General features: G+C 41.0%; 4 protein-coding genes across 5 annotated transcripts in view; 3 read left to right on the forward strand and 1 right to left on the reverse strand.

Annotated features, from left to right (window-relative positions):
* Window positions 1–10,985, forward strand: part of si:dkey-24p1.6 (protein sel-1 homolog 3) — a 25,437-nt gene extending 14,452 nt beyond the window's left edge. Inside the window, exons 17-24 of one of the 2 annotated variants that reach the window (XM_070543610.1) lie at window positions 1–50; window positions 123–213; window positions 287–374; window positions 445–554; window positions 635–762; window positions 847–949; window positions 2,318–2,452; window positions 10,771–10,985. The exon at window positions 1–50 is cut by the window's left edge and continues 34 nt beyond it. In XM_070543610.1, the coding sequence (XP_070399711.1) occupies window positions 1–50; window positions 123–213; window positions 287–374; window positions 445–554; window positions 635–762; window positions 847–949; window positions 2,318–2,410 (663 nt within the window). In that variant the 3' untranslated portion in view covers window positions 2,411–2,452; window positions 10,771–10,985. Of the gene's footprint in view, window positions 51–122; window positions 214–286; window positions 375–444; window positions 555–634; window positions 763–846; window positions 950–2,317; window positions 2,453–3,222; window positions 6,031–10,770 lie in introns of those variants that run through there. The other variant, XM_015951014.3, reaches the window with a different exon arrangement.
* Window positions 10,986–11,166: 181 nt separating this feature from the next.
* LOC107380019 (histone H2B 1/2) lies at window positions 11,167–11,912 on the forward strand. Its single transcript, XM_015951013.3, has one exon. The coding sequence runs from the start codon at window positions 11,251–11,253 to the stop codon at window positions 11,623–11,625; it is 375 nt and encodes a 124-aa protein (XP_015806499.1). The 5' UTR covers window positions 11,167–11,250; the 3' UTR covers window positions 11,626–11,912.
* Window positions 11,913–14,654: 2,742 nt separating this feature from the next.
* On the forward strand, window positions 14,655–15,995 carry LOC107380016 (histone H1). The gene has a single exon (XM_015951010.3). It carries the CDS (start codon window positions 14,717–14,719, stop codon window positions 15,335–15,337), a length of 621 nt encoding a protein of 206 aa, XP_015806496.1. The 5' UTR covers window positions 14,655–14,716; the 3' UTR covers window positions 15,338–15,995.
* A 550-nt stretch (window positions 15,996–16,545) lies between these two features.
* LOC107380017 (histone H2A) lies at window positions 16,546–17,126 on the reverse strand. Its single transcript, XM_015951011.3, has one exon. It carries the CDS (start codon window positions 17,055–17,057, stop codon window positions 16,671–16,673), a length of 387 nt encoding a protein of 128 aa, XP_015806497.1. The 5' UTR covers window positions 17,058–17,126; the 3' UTR covers window positions 16,546–16,670.
* Between the last annotated feature and the right edge of the window lie 145 nt (window positions 17,127–17,271).

Below are 17,271 nucleotides of genomic sequence, written 5' to 3' on the forward strand. Positions count from 1 at the left end.
TTGGGCAGTGTCCTCCGGAGGGCCTTGGATTCCTACTTCAGGAATGACATGTGTGTTTTTCTTAGCATTTTGCAGATTTGAAATAGCGACTGCCTCAGAATAATGTTTGACCCTTCAAACAGGTTCAGTTCTCTGTTACTTTACATGGTGGCAGCTGAATCTGGATATGCACCTGCACAATTTAACGTTGCATACCTCTGTGAGCAAAACCCGGTGAGCTACTTAAATCAGGTCAGTTGGATAATAAGAAGTGCTTGAAATAATCTTCCGTTCTTTGCCGTTTTAGGGGAGTTTTCTGAGTCCTGCTTCTGCAGCACATTGCATGTGGAGATATTACAACCTCACCATTCAAAGCCAGGACCCTGAAACTCACGGTGAGTCACTCGTTTCAAATGTTTTCTGACTTTTGACGAACCAGTTGTAATTTTTTTAGCATTTCTCCAGCTTTTATCAAGATGGGCGACCTGCTGTATGAGGGGCTTGGTGGGAGGCAGAAAGACTTGCTATCTTCAGCTCAGATGTACAAACTGGCTGCATTGAGAAATAATCCTCAGGTCTTTTTTTCTGTTAGTTTATGCATTAATACGTTTGCTATTACAACTCAGTGTAAATCCTGCTTCATATTGTTTCAAAGGGATGGTACAACCTCGGCCTGCTTGCTGAGGAGAACTACAAGCTGCCTCTCTCTGTACTGAGTGAACTGGGCCTATCTGAGCTGTTCTTTGCAGAGAAGAATCTGCTTCTGAATGCGTTATACAGCAGGTTGGTGCATAGCACTTTTCTTGTGCAGCACTTGTTAAAGTGACACAACTGTAGCACAAATCTGTTCTTAATGTCTCCTTAAAGATGCAGAGATTCAAACAACACAGACTCATTCGTGCCCTGCAGCCTTGCCCTTTTCAGCGTATTTCTGCAGCCATATGGAAAGGATTATGGAGCTGCTATTAAGGTTAGTGTTGGTGCAAACATTACACATGTAAGGGAAATTTGAGGTTTTTACATTTTATTTAAGAAGCCGAAAGGCGTGGGATTCCATAGTAAATATGAAATCCACCTTACGGTTCGGTGGGTTAGTTAAACCAGAAGATCGGATCTTTTTAATGCAGAGATTATGTAACCGTTATGTATTTACTCAGAGACAACAGAATAGAGAGAGTCGAGATTAAAAGTTAAGAATTTTATTACTTACAATTAAACTAGGCTTATTTAAGAACTAAGTGTATAGTGTGACTAAAAATGAATGAGACGGTGAATGGATGACGTGTCATGTAAATCAGAACCAGCAAATCCGAAGAAGCGATTAGTTCTGACGGGAACTGAAGGTGTTGTTTTGGAATAAGCTTGGGTTAGTTTCAAAACCGCATGAGACCCCATCAAGCCGGTGTACTTGCCTTGTGGAAGTCCTCTGGCGAGATCAGGAACGTCGACGTCCAGCGGACCCTCTCTGGATACGTAGCCGGTAGATGCAGCCGCGGTTCCGACCAGACCCGTCTCGAGTTACCTCCGGCACACGACTCTTTATTGGCGTCTGTTCAGACCCAGCCTGGGTCGGTGGAGCTTTTATTCTGAAAGGAGCTGTTGTGGTCGCTGGTTATTATAGCGACTGGATTTCCTCAGCTGGTCGAGGTTCTTTCGGTTGAAGGGTTAAAGGTCGGATTGGCCACTCCGACGCTTGCTCTGGAACGCTTGAACTGGCGTTAGAGCAGACGTGGCGTAGTTTTATACCTTGGAAGTTATATTTTATTGTCGAATGAAAATGACCAAACACCGTCAGAAGCACGCCTCCGTCAGATCTGTAAAATTCTGATTGGATCAGTGAAAAAATGTGTTGTGTCTTTTAACACTACGTGAAATGAGTTCTGTTGGAACATTTAAAGTTACATTACTTATTACATTCTATTACCATAATAAGATAATTAATATTTTATTTTCACAGGTCGGTCACATCGTATTATATTGACTAACACTTTGATGGATTAGCTTTATTAAAATAGAGTTCTTTGATTAATTAAAAGAAAAGAGTTCATTCTTCTTTCTTCTGTCTCCTTGCTGGAACGTAAACAGTTTGGAAGCGAATGCATGACCTTGAAGCTGTTTCATGCACACTGACACTGTCAAACGGAAACAGCTGTTAGGGTAGAAATGGCTCCTTCATCACGTTACACAGAAACCACACCAAGCAAGAAGGACGTGGAAAGAACTAAACATTCAAAGCTGAACATAATTCAAGCTGAGACTCAAACACCGGTGCAGCTTGACAGCATGTATGTGACGACTCACAGCTCTGTATTCATTTGTTCACGTTATCTAATCTCAGGTCTTCACAGCTGTTGCCGTGGTGGCAGCTCCAGCAATACTTGTGTTGGTCCTTGGTGCACTCAGGAGACGGATCCTGTCTTACAACTCTTGACTTAAATCAACCTGAAAGAATAAACGGTTTTCTCCTGTTGCGGTAAGATTTAAATGCTTTGTGTTAAACGTACACTGCTCAATAAAATAAAGGGAATGGCAAATGCCAAACATCCTGCACGGTGTTGGGCTGTAAGCACAACCCCCACCTGTGGACGTCGGACCCTCATACCTCAGCAGAAACATGCACATTTGTGGCTCGCTGGAGGTCATTTAGCAGTGCAGTGCTTCTCCTGTTCCCCCTTACACAAAGGCGTAGGTAGTGGTCCTGCTACTGGGTTGTTGCCCTCCTACAGCCTCCTCCACATCTCCTGATGCTCTGGCCTGTCTCCTGGTAGCTCCTCCATGCTCTGGACACTACGCTGACACACAGTAAACCTTCTTGTTCACATTGATGTGACCAGAACATCAGCCAGAAAGCAGGTACTGAGAGGTGGTGTATGGTCACCACCTGCAGAACCACTCATTTAATTTCCTATAAGGCGCTGTTGGCTATTTCATTTGCAACATGTAAAATTGATTGTCTCAGGAAGTGCTGCTTCCTAAGTGAACAGCTAGATTTCACAGAACAGATTAACATCGTGTTGTTTAGGTTTTCCCTTGATTGTTTTGAGCAGTGTACTTTCCAGTGTCTGATTCAATGCATGTTGTTCATTATTGTTTTATTGTCAGAACATTGAGGTGATCTGATTCTATTTTTGTCTTTCAAGCCATTGCTCATTCAAAGCTCTCAGTTAGGTATTTTGTATTGTGTCGTGTATTCAGATGTTGTCAGTTCTTGTACTTTTGAATGTGAGATTTTTTTTTCTGCAGAATTGTCTGAATTGACAAAGCTCTTCGAATGAGACGCAAAACATCTTGAAGAAACCAAAGGAGTCGAGTAGCCTTCCAACCCCTTTGGGGTATTCATAATCTTAACGTTTCTGTCAAAATGAGGAAAAACTCTAATGTGCAGTCTACTTTTGTACAATCTATTTTTCATTCAGCTTTTTAAAACTTCTCATTCCCTTTCTGAATTATTCAAGTGTAAGTTATTTTTTATTGCAAAACAATAAAGTGTTCTAACACTTGCTTGAATTTTATTAGGCACCACACCTTAAAACAGGGGTGTCAAACTCAAACTCACACGGGGCCGAAATGAAACTCTGGGACGGAGTCGAGGGCCAAACTTAATATTTTTTGAAAAAGTGACGGCAAATTTGCACATTTTCTTTATCAACATATATGCAATTTTGAACCTTTAAATTTGGAAACAAACATATTTCTGCATTAACACTGAATGTGGAATAACCAAATTACACACGAACAAGTCAGTTTTAAATAAAAGGCATCAGTGGTATTCATTACTTGTGGTATAATCAGCATTTTTAAAATCTATTCAGGATTTATGTTTTCTTTATTATTAATTTTTCTTATTTTTTATTCTCCTGTAATAAGTGTCATCGCTGCTGTGACGTCTAGCTTTACCCACTGAGGAACAATAAAGGGATTTTCTATTCTATTCATCTATCTGCAGCCTTTCCACTTCCTGTTTACTGTAGGTTAAATCTTTTCTCACGGGCCAACAACAAAATAAAAATATCATTTTATCTTAAATGAAAATGCAACATCTCACCTGTTAACTTTCATGTTTTGGAGCAGAAAAAGAGCATACAATCAACATATTTAAAGCTCAGTTTGCTCCACTGGTTTACTGTGATGCTCACCTGTTCCAGCCAGATACCTGCATCATGGGGTTGATCTGAGCTGAGGAGGAGACTCCTGTTGTTTTGTTCATCTTCATCATAGGTGCTCACATAGGTTTGTGCTGCTGAACATGTCTGAGCAACTTGACCACGTTGTTGTGTGTTGAGGAGGAAACACAACCACAGAGCCGTGCTGGTTTGAGCGTGTCGCTGCTCGCTGGAATTATATCAGCTCTGTCTGGACGTTAGTTGGAAAACTTTCTCTTTAAGTCGTGAACACATTACTGAGCGGCTAGAATCTCCGTTTCTGGGCTTCAACGTCAGAAAACAGCTGAGTGAACTCCGCGCTGAGTGAGAGGAGTGTAGTTTGTCCGAGACAGCGGAGCTGCAGACACCCAACTACCCCTGAATGCCTCGGGCTGGAAAAAACACAAAGGAAGGGGCGCGTCGCCTCCGCGCTGACGCCGCAAAGCATCATGGGAGTTGAAGTCTTTGCGGTAAAATCGGCCAGCGGGCCAGTTTTAATATATTTTTTATATTTATCTCGCGGGCCACATAAAAATGCTCCACAGGCCGCATCTGGCCCGCGGGCCTTGACTCTGACATATGTGCCTTAAAACAAATCTGGTCTGATTGTTTTATTAACTGTTTTCTTGTGGTTTACTGGTTGGAACACATGCACTACTTTGCTAGTCGACTGCACCCCCTCTCATTACCACTAATTTTGCACCTTTTAAAAAAAATGTATTGTCAATTGAGACAGCGTTAGCTCAGGAGGTAGAGCGGGTTGTGCAGTATTTGGAAGGTTCCAGGGTCGATCCCAGCTCCCACCAGAGAATGCTGCTGTTGTGTTCTTGGGCAAGAATCTTAACCCGCCTTGCTGGCTGGTGGTGGTCGGAGGGAGTGGTGTCGCCAGGTCAGTGCACCCCAGGGCAGCTGTGGCTACGTCGTAACTCATCATTACCAGTGTGTGTGTGTGTGTGTGAATGGTTGAATGACTGATTGTGTAGAGCCCTAAGAATATTAAATACAAATACAGGCAATTTACCATTTTACCAACAGACTAGGGCTAGGCAATAATCAAAAATGTCTGTGAAGGTTCTCAGTCATCCAGGTCATTGTAGTCTAATGAGCTTTGAAAGAAAAGCGTCTGGACTTCTTTGAGTTGCTTGAAGACGTTTCACCTCTCATCCAAGAGGCTTCTTCAGTTCTAAGGTCAAATGGTGGAGAGTCCCAGATTTAAACCCCGTGGGAGTTTCCTCCCAAAGAGGGAACAAAAGACCCCCTGATGATCTTCTACATAAACACTTTGAGGGTGGGTGTGGGTCCTATTCAGCCAGAGTTTCAGGTGAGCTCATTGTGAAACCTGGCCCCACCCTATCATGTGAATTCCTGAGGTCAGATGGCCCAGGATATGCGTGGGCGTTGAGGCATCTGGGAAGGGATCTCAAAACTGGATTATAGATGGCAGACAGTTGGTGTCATAAACCACCGCCTCTGTTCAAAGATGGTTGCTCACAGTGGACATAAATGGCTTCCTTTACTCCTCTTTCAAACCATCTGTCCTCTCTGTCCAAAATGTGAACGTTGGCATCCTCGAAAGAGTGACCTTTGTCCTTTCGATGCAAATGAACTGCTGAGTCCTGTCCCGTGGAGGTGGCCCTTCTATGTTTTGCCATGCGCTTGTGAAGTGGCTGTCTGGTTTCTCCGATGTAGAGGTCTGGGCATTCCTCGCTGCACTGTACAGCATACACCACATTGTTCAGTTTGTGTTTAAGAGTTTTGTCTTTCGGGTGAACCAGTTTCTGTCTGAGTGTGTTGCTGGGCCTGAAGTACACTGGTATGTTGTGTTTGGAGAAAACCCTCCTGAGTTTCTCTGATACACCGGCTACATATGCCTCAACGCCCACGCATATCCTGGGCCATCTGACCTCAGGAATTCACATGATAGGGTGGGGCCAGGTTTCACAATGAGCTCATCCGAAATTCTGGCTGAATAGGACCCACACCCACCCTCAATGTGTTTATGTAGAAGATCATCAGGGGATCTTTTGTTCCCTCTTCGGGGGGAAACTCCCACGGGGTTTAAATCTGGGACTCTCCACCATTTGACCTTAGAACTGAAGAAGCCTCTCGGATGAGAGGTGAAATGTCTTCCAGCAACTCAAAGAAACATCTTGGGAGGTCAGTAGAAGAGAATAACTTATATTTTTGCAGTATTTCTATTTAGTTTTATTTAATTTATGTATTTTTAATTTAATCTAACCTATACAAATACAGATCTACATTAATCTACTATTGCTGGATGGACTGATTCTCAGCTGACCTGGGAACACAGTAGGATTCCCCCAAAAGAGCCTGCCAAGCCTGTGTAGTAAAATTCAGTGTAGTAGAAAATTCCTGAAGAAATTTTGAAAGGGACCTGCCTGCTGGCACAGGATAGTGGCCATGTGTTATAGAGGCCCAAAACCACGAAATTCTGGCGATTAATTGAATATTCTATTTGACAACTTTTAAAGAGCAAGTCACCCTCTACAAGACACTTACTTCACTCCCTCTTCATGTTTGAAAAATGTAACAGATGCTGTTGCCTAGCAGACCGAGAGGGTGGAGCCTCTAACAAACACACACACAGGCTGTGTCTCAATTCAGGGTCTGCATCCTTCGAAGGACCCAGCCCACCCCGCCGACGTGGGCTGGGTCCACCGTCGGCCGGGTAGACCGGATGTTAACAGCTGTGAATTTGGACAGGCCTAGCCTTCATGAATTCCCGCCTCTCCCTCAGCGAACGTTCCGTCGCCTAGCAACCGTGGAACCGCTGAGCAGAAGGGAGAAGGAACTTTAAACGATGGAGCTCGAAGTTTTATTTAGATCTTTGCTAATTCAGAGAAAATACTTTCGACTAGCTGAGCCTGAGCAAAGATGTGACAATAGTTTTTAATACTTTAATTACCAAGTGCACCAAAGTGCACCAAAATTAGTTTTGTCACACCACACGTTTTATACCTCTTGATTGATTTCAATTGTTTTTGTTTTATTCATGTTTATATCTCTTGATTGATTTTTGTTGAAATGAGGATGATGCATGTAATAACTGTATTGTTTATATGTTTATTTACTTTTGATATTTATGACAATGTTGATTTTTTGTAATGAATTAATGGGTAGGCTTAAATAAGTTTAACTTTAGCCTATACCTTTTCGCTCATAAATTATATCTAAAGAAACTGTTTAATTTACAAGAGGAATTTGTACCTGTGATAATTATTATTATGTTCTTTATTAGATAATTATTTTCGTTTTCATGTGTTTTATATGTATTTGTTATGACGGAAATAAATAAATAAATAAATACTTTCTAGGGGTCTTAATTTGACCAAAACCGTTTTATCACCTTTTAAGACTTTAAGACCCAGCAGATACCATCTAGTAAACAATTCTCATTTGTAAACAAAAATAAAATTCAAGAGTTTAAAACAGAACTGATTTTATTTAGATATTTCTTTTATATGTACATGTTTAATCTTTCTTAACCATTTTTTCTAGCAAATTAAAAAGCCTGTCAAAATTCTCCCTTCTCTCCTGTGCCCTCTGCTCTGCCTCCCTCTGCAGCCTCGTGTCCTCCCTGATCAGCTCCAGAAGCTGGTCATCGCTGTCACCTTCTCCTGGATGCCCATTTTCTCCAGAATAGTCTTAACAAACATGTAAGAAAAAAACAGGAAGAGAAAAGATAGAGAAAAGAGGACAACGGGTTATTCTTTTCATGGTTTCGCAGAAAACAATAAACTCAAACGAGTTTTTAAAATATGAGTTATTATTGTACCTCCATGCCACAGCCTCTGAATACTTTGCTCCAGTGATCATGTGGTCCATCTTCGCCCTAAGCTTAATAAAGTCCCTGGTTTTCTCTTTTGTCCCTAAAATACAAACTCCTATTAAAATCAGGGGGAAAACGTAGCGGGAGAAGTACAACACCGAGCGGCCGAACATACGAGCAGAGACCGCAATACAAGCACTTTTACTGTAACATTTCTAACTAATATAACGTTCATGTATCACAAAAAAGTCCTTAACCTAACAGTTTTCAAGTTTATACTTACATTTATATGCGCAATCCTCTCCAACAGCTCTCGCTTCACTGTCCGCCATTGTTTTTAAAAGTTTTTCTGCCGGCCGGCCCGCAAGGCGTCTTCGGAAATGCTACTTATTGAAGGATACACCGGACCCATCCTTCATTCAGGCAAAAAGAAGGCCAGATTTGTCGACCGCATTTGAAGGAGTCTTCGAATTGGGACAGGCCTAGTCGCGGCGCTGTGACGTAACCGGCCGACGAATCCGGCCGACGAAGGATGCAGACCCTGAATTGAGACACAGCCACAGGCTCACAACGGCATTGTGACATCATAATGACCAGTATACAACATAGCATACCTCTTAGCCAATAGTGGTGGCAGATTGAAATTCAAATACAGTGCAGAGTTTTTACCTGACGATGGCGCAACACAGACAGTTTTAGGTAGAATATTTAAATTTGAACTAAGATGCACTGAAGTACCAAACTATTGACTACACGTGTCTGCAGCACAATTAGACACACATTTATATAGTTTATCAGCAAAAAAAGTTGATTTGGGGTGACTTGCTCTTTAAAGAGTGTAACTGCAGTTGCTGTTTATTTCTTCATTTATTTATTTTCCCATTTGTAAGACACTGGGTTGGTTGTGTTTCCTGTAATTTTATTTTGAAAAGCTACATGAGCTGCTCTGCCAGCCACACCCTTGATTTGATGGTACAAGCCAGGTGTGAGGAACACACACAGCCTGGATGAAGTGCTGACAAGCAAGCAGCTAATGGACTGGAAACATTCAATCTTTTGCTAAAGAACTAACTAGTAAAAGGACTTAAAGGAAGACAGATGGATTCCCTTTGTGTTTTAAGCAAAACAGCCAACGAGGTATTTATTTGTCTTTATTTTATTCCTAAAGAAAGGAGGACAGAAGAGGTCCACAATGAAAGGATGTCCAATAAACCCGTAAAAGAAATCACTTGCGTCTGTGTTGCTTGGAAGGAATCACAAAGAGAATTATAAAAGGCTCAATAATTTATATTAAATTGGTGTTGTCTATTTCCGTCTTTCCCATCTATTTGTAGTCAATACATTTTTATGGAAAAAATGTGTTATTTTTCATAAAAATTTTAGGTTTGTATTGTTATCACTCATCTTAGTCCAAATAACATCTAAATATAGCCAAATGTTACGTGCCGTGCCCCTTTTTGGCCACAAGATGGCCCCAGTGGCTTCGGCCTCGCCCGTCTCCCAGTGCCCAGCTGTTTAGTTTAGTTTTATTTGTCATATGCAAGTTAGCACAGGGTCAACATTGCAATGAAATGTGTTTGACGAGCAGCGGTCTCTCAGCAGCATAATACAACAGAAAAAAAGAAGAAGGTGCAATACAGTAAAAGCAAAATATTAGAGAGTTATGCTAAAAGTAAAAGCTTACTAAATAGATAAGTAAGTATAAATGACTAAATATAAATATATCTAAAAAAGTGAGTAGTAACATTAAAATAAAGTAACCAGTGCAGATAAAATTTTACTTGTGGAGCTGCAGGGTAACATCTGTATCCTGTGTTGTGTGTGTTTAAGTTTAATGGTTGAGGTGTCGTATGGCTTGGTGGTAGAAACTGTCTATAAGCTGTCTATAATCAGCAGTAATTACTAGACAGCTGTTAAAGGCTGCTCTCCTGCCCTCAGTCATCGAGAAGGTTCAGGGTAGTGTGAACTCTTAGGAGTTAGCACTATTCTCTTCTCCTCGTTCGTTTTTGATGAATCTTGTTTGCTCGGCTTTGGTATTTGAATCGCTTTGGACATTGGAATTAGATTAGATCGTTTGGCTATTTTGACCTCGGATCGGCTTTGGACTTTTGATTTAGGATCTCCCCTTTTGAACATTTGTATATTTATTATTCTCGGTTTTCCTCCCACCCCCTTCTGGGGTGGCGCTTTTCGTTTTTTCCCCTTTTGATTATTGCTCCTTCGGTTTTGTAGATAGTGTTATAGTGTTGGTTTTAGGTTCTTTGTAAATATCCCTTGGTTTTGTAATAAAATCCTTGGTTTTTTAAGCGACACAGCACTTTGTTATTATTTACCCACACACTAATTTTATTACTCCCCTCCTCATCTCTCCTAGAGAGCCGGGGACATAATACCACATATGATCAGTAGAATAGAATGTATTTCATTAACATGTTCTACTGGAAACAATGTAATGGTAGTATATCTATTGTATTATGTAGAGGTTGGCAATAATCCTGTCCAAATTATATTCAAAAATAGAAGCATTTATGAAATACAGGCTACAACGGCTTGCCAAATTCCTTTGTGGTGTCGAGCAGACTGATAGCAGTAACTTGACTCCAGGTAGCTGCTAGTTCTGCTCCATACTGCTGCAGCTGCAGACATCCACAACTAAATAGGATTGTGGGAGTAATTCTGCACTTGTAGAGTTAATCATTCACAACCATTGTGTTTTTTTCAGAACGCCACTAGATTGTGAGCATGCTACGCACTAGCATTAGCCAGTATGTCCTAGTTTAACTCTTGATCTCAAACTGTGGACCGTTTGTGCCGTTTACAATGGTCTGTCTATGCTGATTTCTCTACTTTCCTCCACAGCACGTCAATCACCACGCTGTGCACCAGTAATGAGTAAGTGCAATGCGCTGTGTGTGTGTGTGTGTGTGTGTGTGTGTGTGAGAGAGAGAGAGAGAGAGAGAGAGAGAGAGAGAGAGAGAGAGAGAGAGAGAGAGAGAGAGAGAGAGAGAGAGAGAGAGAGAGAGAGAGAGAGAGAGAGAGAGAGAGAGAGAGAGAGAGAGAGAGAGAGAGAGAGAGAGAGAGAGAGAGAGAGAGAGAGAGAGAGAGAGAGAGAGAGAGAGAGAGAGAGAGAGAGAGAGAGAGAGAGAGAGAGAGAGAGAGAGAGAGAGAGAGAGAGAGAGAGAGAGAGAGAGAGAGAGAGAGAGAGAGAGAGAGAGAGAGAGAGAGAATTTAGCCAGTCACAGTTGGGAGACAGCACAGCTTAATTTGCATTCAGCCTGTTTAAACCTATGCCTCTCTGCACTGAGACCCATTCTCATCTACCGGTAAACTGCAGAGAAGATGCCTGAACCTGCCAAGTCTGCACCCAAGAAGGGCTCCAAGAAAGCTGTGACCAAAACAGCTGGAAAAGGCGGCAAGAAGAAGAGAAAGACCAGGAGGGAGAGCTATGCCATCTATGTGTACAAGGTGTTGAAGCAGGTCCACCCCGACACTGGGATCTCCTCAAAGGCCATGAGCATCATGAACTCCTTTGTCAATGACATCTTTGAGCGCATCGCCTCTGAGGCTTCTCGCCTGGCGCATTACAACAAGCGCTCCACCATCACCTCCAGGGAGATCCAGACCGCTGTCCGCCTCCTGCTGCCTGGCGAGCTGGCTAAGCACGCTGTCTCTGAGGGCACCAAGGCTGTCACCAAGTACACCAGCTCCAAGTAAACTGCTCTGTTCCTGATCACTCACCAACCAAAGGCTCTTTTAAGAGCCACCAACATCTTTCGGAGAGTGCCAGTCCATATCAGTGTTATTGTATTTTGATGATTATTACATAAAAGGATGTAAATCACACAAAATAGTTATGATAGTTTGTCTGGGGTGGAAATTAAAATCAAAGTATAATTATAATAAACCAGTGTCATATTGCTGCTTGCTTTATTTAAATGTGTTTTAAAGTTTTGTGTTATGGGTGAATAAAATATATTTCTTCTGATTAAACATATAAAGTGGGTCTGGAAAGTATTCAGTCATTTTTTCACTCTTAGTTAAATTGCAGCCATTTGCTAAAATATAAATAAATCCCAATGTACACACAGCTCCAAATATTAATGGAAAAACAATTTTAGAAATGCATTAAGAATTATTTTTAAAAAAGCCTTCACATAGTCCTAAGTATTCAGAACCTTTGCTGTGATACCATATTTAGCGCATATTTATTTATTAAATAAGTAAATTTATTATATATTTATTTCTCATTGATCAAACCATGAAACCTACTGTATTTAAGTATTTCTGTAGGTTTCTGCACATTTTAACATTTGTACATGAATAAAAGTCTTTGAATGTGTCTTATACTAATTTATTGAATCAAAAATGTTCATTTCAAAATCTTTGTTCATTTAAATGTTCTGTAGATAACGTTTCACTTAACCTCCAACTAAGTGTAAAACTATTAGGTTGAGCTATTGTAAAGCAGAAATCAATTTAAGGCCCTAATTACACATTCCAGCCTACTTTACTTTTTTCACCTTTTAGTAAGTTCTTACAAAAACTAGTTTTAATACAAGTGCCTCCTTTAGATTTATAGTAAATAAACGAAATTTCTCAAGACATTTGATTCATATCTAAAAATCAGTAAACAGGTGAAACTGAAAAAATTGAACCATGGTGAACCATTTCACCATATTTTAATTGAGATTTAGAATTTAGGGTGTTAATAAACAGTAAACCATAATTATAACTAATACAGATTGATATACCATATTTAGCGCAGGTGCTTTCCATTTCTTCTGATGCTTGAGATGATCCTACACCTTCATTGGAGTCCAGCTGTGTTTTATTATACTGATTGGACTTGATTAGGAAAGCCACACACCTGTCTTTTTAAGATTTTACAGCTCAGGCCAGAGCAAATGAGTCATGAGGTCAAAGGAATTGCAGAATTGTGGCAAAGTATAGATCTGGCCAGGGTTACAAAAGAAATCTGCTGCATTTAAGGTTTCTAAGAGCACAGTGGCCTCCGTAATCTTTAAATGGAAGATGTTTGGGATGACCAGAATCCTTTTTAGAGCAGGCTGTCTGACCAAACTGAGCTACCAGGGGAGAAGAGCCTTGCTGAGAGAGGTAAAGAACCCAAAGATCACCGTGGCTGAGCTCCAGAGATGCAGTCTGCAGATGGGAGAAAGTTGTAGAAAGTCAACCATCACTGCAGCCCTCCACCAGTCTGGGCTTTATGACTGCAATGATTTTTGCAGGGGGGAAAAATGTATTCCAATCTGTAATAATTACAAAATAAGATAATGAAAGGGTTTCATTTAACAACATAGTTGAGTTTTAAATTTATAAAATAAAACTGGGTTTGTTCCAATGATGCTGTTAAATTATATACGAATAATTTATTTTAAAATATGCAGAATGCAACACCCGTTTGGAAATATTTTTTTTTTCCTGACATGAAAGTTTTTGACTGTTAAATCTACAATCAAGGTTATATTAAATGTAGTAGACCAGGAGTCAGAGCCATAATTGCACTAACTGGCTAAAAATAAACTAGGTTTTTAATAAAAATAAATTAAAATGGGCAGTTGAGCAGCTTTTTATTTGAGTTTTTTTAATGGAATAATTTAATTAAAATTCTGCAACAGAACATTTTAATGTGTTTTTTTTTACAAATTTTTCAGCAAATATTAACACCTCAAACAAAAATATCCAAACTTTTTATGCAAGTTTTTAAAACTGACAACAAATGTCTTGTAGTGTATAAGCTTTTCCATTTGGACCACAACCTCTCACCACAGTACAATTTCTTCCCCTCTGTTGTTGGACTCGTGGATAACAATCCTAGAACTTCTCATTTTAGTGGCTTTGTTTATTTTTAAACCAGTTTCATATTTTAAAAATATTTGTTCTTGAGAAGCATGTCTGGCGATTTTTACCTTGAGAGTTGCTATATAAAAATGTTCCCCCTCTTTGATACTGCTCAACAATTATAGTCTTTATTTTAAAAGGTACTGCATCTGTTGTGGATCTAAATTATTTTTATTCTGTATTTTTTTAAAGGTTACAGACTCCTGAGATAGTTTCAGTAAAATACATTGAAGGAAGTAAATAAATACTCAGAAAAGTGATTCGTAATTGACTAATCCATCAATACCGATTAATGAAGTTAAATAAATACCGAGCAGCAATTATTTCAATTACAGTTCCAAATAAAAATAAACATTTAGTTTAACATTTATTTAAGTGTTGGAAAAGAAAAGAAAGGAAAGAATAACTTCTGTTTACTGTGGCAAACGCTGACCTCATGGTCGTGTGTTTGATGCTGCAACAATATCTTCATTTTATTTTAATATAACACACAGTAGCTGGATGCTTTATGTTCGAGTCTCTAAAACAACATGTAAACTAGCTTTCTGGCGTATTTTGATGAACGTGAGATGAATATAGAATAAATAACAGACGGAAAAGTGGCCGATCAACACTGAGCTCAGTGGTGATGCGGTGGAGTTTTGAAACTATAAGAACAAAACGCAGAAAGCAGCAGAGCTGAACATAAGCCGGACATGAAAGGACACTTGTTCGCTACGGACTCGTTCATTTTCAGCCTGCTGCAAAGCTCACAAGTTCTTATTTTTCCAGTTTTATGCCGAAGAGAAAGCACAAACAGAAGACGTCCATGTTGTCAAGAGGGAGCGTCGCCGAGAGTCGAGTCTCCACGGTTCTCATGGGGTGTTTAAGTACAGCCCGTTGCTCTGACCACCAACAGTTTAGTCTCTCGTCTGAGTTTATACACGAACGCAGGAAAAGAAGAAAGATGGCAGAAGTTGCTCCAGCTCCCGCCGCCGCCGCCCCGGCTAAAGCAGCCAAGAAGAAGGCCGCAAAGCCCAAGAAGACCGGTCCCAGCGTCGGAGAGCTGATCGTGAAAACCGTCGCCGCTTCTAAGGAGCGCAGCGGCGTGTCAGCGGCTGCGCTCAAGAAGGCTCTGGCGGCCGGAGGATACGATGTGGACAAGAACAAGGCCCGCGTCAAGACCGCCATCAAGAACCTGGTCGCCAAAGGAACCCTGGTCCAGACCAAGGGTGTCGGAGCCTCCGGATCCTTCAAGATGAGCAAAAATGTGGAACCTAAAGCAAAGAAGCCAGCAAAGAAAGCTGCCGCTCCCAAAGCTAAGAAACCCGTCGCCAAGAAGCCCGCTGCGGCCAAGAAGTCCCCTAAGAAGGTTAAGAAGCCGGCAGCGGCGAAAAAACCTGCAGCTGCCAAGAAGTCACCAAAGAAGGTGAAGAAGCCGGCTGCGGCCAAGAAGGCAGCCAAAAGCCCAAAGAAGGTCACCAAGAGCCCCAAGAAGGTGGTGAAGAAGGCCCCTGCAGCCAAGAAGACCCCAACTAAGAAGGTAGCGAAGCCCAAAGCCAAGAAGGCAACTCCTAAGAAGAAGTGAACTTTTCACTAAACCCCACAAAGGCTCTTTTAAGAGCCACCACATCATCCAAAGAGTGTATCCAATTTTTTAGTTATGAATTTAGGTTACTTAAATGCACTTTTGATACACACCAACGTGGCCTCAATCAGGGGTGTCAAACATGCGGGCTGGCGAGATGGTTGTGTAAACTTTATTTTCATACTTTACAATGTAGAGTGAAAATAAACTTATCGTGAGCAAGTTTTCTCTAATGAGTATAGATGCAACAAAGCTGCGCTCAAGGCTCACAAGAACTTGAATCACATCCTGAAGATGGCCGCCACTCAGGATGTGACTTCTGATATTGATGTGCTGGTGAAAGTTAAAAGATGTAAAGTAAAATGAGTCAAATATACTTTAAGTATATATCCTTCAGATTATTTTACTATCCTTTTATTATAGTTTTTAATACTTATTCAGTATGCTTATGGATATGTGTGTGTGGGTATGTATATATGTATATATATGTGTGTGTGTGTGTAAATGAACATGTGTGTGGGTATACATGTTCTTATGTGTTTTTAGGCATTTTTATTCTCATTTATTGTGGTTGTTGTATTTTTTAGAGAGCGAACATTTACCGAAGACAAATTCCTTGTAAATGTACTTTTACTTGGCCAATAAATCTGAAATCTGATTTGCTTTCTTCAGGCAGCTACATGTATATTTAGAAAAACTACAAGTTTATTTTTGAACATTTGCATTGTTAGCATTTCTAGAGCTGTAAAAATCTTCATATGTACATACGTAACATGATTTGCACATTTGCACAGGTTGAGCTATTGTAAAGCAGAAATCAATTTAAGGCCCTAATTACACATTCCAGCTTACTTTACTTTTCTCACCTTTTAATAGGTTCTTACAAAAAGTAGTTTTAATACAAGTTCCTCCTTTAGATTTATAGTACATAAAAGAAATTATTTTTCTCCTTATATTTGATTCAAATCTAAAAATCAGTTAACAGGTGAAACTGAAAAAAACTGAGCCTAAGTTGGTTTAATTTGCTGGTTAGTGACATAATTGAACAGTTTCACCATATTTTATTAGATTTAGAATTAAGGGTGTTAATAAACAGTAAACCATAATTAACTAATACAGACTTAGCATGGATAGTTAAGTGTCTCAGTTTTGCCTTGAGAATTTGCTAAATAAAGTAATTCAACAAGAAAATAACTTGATAAAGTTGCTCAACTTTGAGACCAGCATTTAATTACAATGCATCGATCAGGAAAAAAAGCTTTTCGAGAGGAGTGGTTGGCTCTTAAAAGAGCCGTTGTGGGGCTGCTGATCAGCGGTTTGAGGGCCTGAAGCTTTACTTGGCCTTCGCGGGTTTCTCGGTCTTCTTGGGCAGCAGCACCGCCTGGATGTTGGGCAGCACACCGCCCTGAGCGATGGTCACGCCGCCCAGGAGTTTGTTGAGCTCTTCGTCGTTGCGGACAGCCAGCTGCAGGTGGCGGGGGATGATTCTGGTCTTCTTGTTGTCGCGGGCGGCATTTCCAGCCAGCTCCAGGATCTCAGCGGTGAGGTACTCGAGCACAGCCGCCAGGTAGACGGGGGCTCCGGCTCCAACGCGCTCGGCGTAGTTTCCTTTCCGCAACAGCCTGTGGACACGACCCACCGGGAACTGGAGTCCAGCACGGGATGAGCGGGTCTTAGCCTTAGCTCTGGCTTTGCCTCCGGTCTTTCCACGTCCACTCATGATTGCGTTTATTCTTCCTAGAAGCTACGTTCAAGAAAAGATGCGTCTCTGCGCCCAACAGCCTGCTTATATGTACGCACACAGCGGGAGAGACTTAAGGCAACCAACCAGCAAAGCCTACAGCAAATGAGCGGGGTGTTTGAACCAGCGTTCTTCCAATAAACAGCGGACATTCGGGCGGGGAGCTTCACGAGAAGGCGCTAGCCAATCAGGG

Source organism: Nothobranchius furzeri, chromosome 13, assembly GCF_043380555.1.
Source record: "Nothobranchius furzeri strain GRZ-AD chromosome 13, NfurGRZ-RIMD1, whole genome shotgun sequence".
NCBI lineage: Eukaryota > Metazoa > Chordata > Actinopteri > Cyprinodontiformes > Nothobranchiidae > Nothobranchius > Nothobranchius furzeri.

Coding starts and splice junctions, on each gene's coding strand:
- LOC107380019 (XM_015951013.3), top strand. CDS start 11,251: ATGCCTGAACCTGCCAAGTCTGCACCCAAGAAGGGCTCCAAGAAAGCT.
- LOC107380017 (XM_015951011.3), bottom strand. CDS start 17,057: ATGAGTGGACGTGGAAAGACCGGAGGCAAAGCCAGAGCTAAGGCTAAG.
- LOC107380016 (XM_015951010.3), top strand. CDS start 14,717: ATGGCAGAAGTTGCTCCAGCTCCCGCCGCCGCCGCCCCGGCTAAAGCA.